We start from the raw sequence: 2,585 nt of genomic DNA, 5'->3' as shown, positions 1-2,585 counted from the left end.
AGAGAGAGAGAGAGAGAGAGAGAGAGAGAGAGAGAGAGAGAGAGAGACAATGTAGGGAAACAGATGGTTTGCCGGGTGAGAAGTTTTAAATGGGAAAGGGTGTCCCCATGATGCCCCTTCTGTAGGTCTATTGTATCATTCTTCTCCCAGGCCTTTGGACACCAGGGTTCTGCAATCTGGTAATTTAACAAAGGGAACTAGCAATCCATATTGCCTACCAGGCACACATACCTTGGAGATAAAGATGCCTAGCTGGGAGGCCTTTCCTCCTCGGATATTAAATCCCAACTGTAAGATAAGAGCACAGAAGGGGGGCTCAATATAGATCACGCACACAAGAACATCTAATAGCATCACTGTATGATAGCTTGGCTTATGTGTTCCTCAGAGAGAAGTCAGAAGTTGTGGAAGTGGTATCTCAGATTTTCTGCCCATTAAAAAGTTTCCTTACCTCCCTACCTGCTTTCCCATCCATCCCCCCAACCACTGTCAACTTCTGGGCCTGGTACAGACAAAGCTAGCCTGGAATAAGACGCAATTGTTCTGGAGCTCCTGGGTGGCTCAGTCGGTTAAGCATCTGCCTTCGGCTCAGGTTATGATCTCAGGATCCTGGGATGGAGCCCCGCATTGGGCTCCTTGCTCACTGGGGAATCAGCTTCTTCCTCTCCCTCTGCCCCTCCTACTTGTGTGTGCGCATGCTCTCTCTTTCTCTCTCTCTCAAATAAATAAATAAAATTTAAAAAAAAAAAAAAAAAAGACACAGTTGTTCCATAAGCTCACCTGAGCTCCAGGGGGTTTCTTCAGTGTGACAATTCGGGGCAGAAACTGGGTCAACTCATTGTTGTAGTCTGGGTGATATACCCTCTGCAAGACACAGCAACCCCAGAAATCTTACTACCAGCCTTAGATTTTACACCCACCTTCATCTGGACTACAAATGCATCACCTTAGAGTCAGGAAAAGGTGTGGTCATGGGCTTCGTTGTTAAGTAGAACAGATAACGCTGTCCAAATGGGTAGATGGATAGCATGGGGAAATGTTAGCAGCCCAGTAGCTCCCCACCTCTTTACCTTGAAAGAATAGAAACTAGGGCTCTGAATTTCCAGAATTCTCTGGTGTGAATGGACTCTGGCAGGCGGATTCCATTAGAAGTTCCCAAAGGGCCCAGTTGTTCAGAATCCAACTTCTGGGTCCCCTGGCTACAACAAAGGCTAGAATTCACCCTCCATTGAGCTTTCTAACCCTGCCATCATCCTACCTTTCATATACCATCTCATGCCCACAAGGATAAATCCCCTACTTAAGCATTCCCACCTCATGAGGTGGGATCCATGCTGGGGGATTCTCATAGGCAGGCAGGAAGACCACGGGGTAGTCATCATAAGGAATCCGGCTGTCCATCTCCAGCAAGGCCCTGGAATGGAAGGAAGGGTGAATCGAAGCTGATAAAAAACGGTTCAAAAGGGTCAGCAGTCCAGCAAGTTTCAAAAAACAACCCCACTCCATCCTGAGGCTGTCGGTCTATCGGCTCAGCCCACTTCCTGGTGATAGAGGCTGAGAGAGAGAAAGAAGAAAAAAGATGGAAGAAAACAAGTAACTTTGCTGAACACCTGGATGCCAAGCAACCTGTTAGTTACTCCATAGAGACAATCTCCTTTCTCACAACAATCCTGCAAAATAGATGTTACCGTCTTCATTCCAGAGAAGAGGAAATCAGGAGCGTCTAATTTCCGAAGTCCAAGAGAGGGCTGCCTCCAACTATCCATAGGGACTCGGGGCAAGGCACCGCCCCACATTCCCTAGATGAGATCAGTAATGGTGGGGGTCCCCAGAACGACCCCTCCTTCACCGCCAGCCACCTTCCAGGTCCCCGCCCCGCATTCTGCTGGAGTCCGGCGCACAAGCCGCGGTCGGTGCCATTGCGCCTCACCCACCCGCAGGCCGCAGGAACCTCAGGCTCCGCTCACCGCCAATTCAGTCTGGAAACCGGAAGCGGATGCTCGGGTGGGTCGGAAAGGGCGGGCTCAGGGTGCGGCGCACAGGTCCTCCCCTTCCCAACGCGTATTCCTGCGCGCGCCGACGTGCGTGCTCTGCCAGCAATCTGTCTGCGCTCCGATTGGCTGGCGCCTCAGGGACCGATTTGAAACTTGGCGGTTAAAGCTCCGGTTGGGGCAGGGCGGCGGGAGACCGGGGAAGGGACGTTTAGTTCGGTGAGTTAAGGGAGCACACCTTAGCTCAGGATCTGCCTTTCCCGGGACGCTGGGGTTTTGGTTCTTTGTCGTCATCTCCGCTGGGGGGTTCCTTTTCATTTCAGACTCCACTTCGCTCTCTTCAGAGCGTAGGGCTTGACGGGCTGTCCGGTCGTGGCCAAGTCTGAGGGACAGTGACTCTCCGGAGGCAGCGATCCCGCTGGGACGGGGAGGCTGCCACCGCTACCGCTGAGTTCCGTAACCCATCCCACCCTCCAGGGCGGGCCGGAACTCCCACCCCTCCCAACCTACCAAGATTCATCAGCAAGTATCTTTTCTTCCCCCCGCCCCCCCCCCTCAGACTTGGCCACGACCGGACAGCCCGTCAAGCCCTAC

The 2,585-nt window shown here is 52.4% G+C and overlaps 1 protein-coding gene across 3 annotated transcripts in view; it reads right to left on the bottom strand.

The window, feature by feature from the left end:
* Positions 1-2,003, bottom strand: part of PDZD11 (PDZ domain containing 11) — a 3,436-nt gene extending 1,433 nt beyond the window's left edge. The window contains exons 1-4 of one of the 3 annotated variants that reach the window (XM_021680314.1): positions 1,935-2,003; positions 1,315-1,414; positions 781-864; positions 232-288 (exon numbers count right to left, since the gene is read on the bottom strand). In XM_021680314.1, coding sequence (XP_021535989.1) covers positions 232-288; positions 781-864; positions 1,315-1,401 — 228 coding nt within the window. In that variant the 5' untranslated portion in view covers positions 1,402-1,414; positions 1,935-2,003. The other 2 variants (XM_021680333.1, XM_021680324.1) reach the window with 2 other exon arrangements.
* Positions 2,004-2,585: the final 582 nt, after the last annotated feature.

Source organism: Neomonachus schauinslandi, chromosome X (genome assembly GCF_002201575.2).
Source record: "Neomonachus schauinslandi chromosome X, ASM220157v2, whole genome shotgun sequence".
NCBI lineage: Eukaryota > Metazoa > Chordata > Mammalia > Carnivora > Phocidae > Neomonachus > Neomonachus schauinslandi.
The sequence above is the reverse complement of the archived record's forward strand: the minus strand, read 5'-3'. Positions and strand labels throughout refer to the sequence as shown.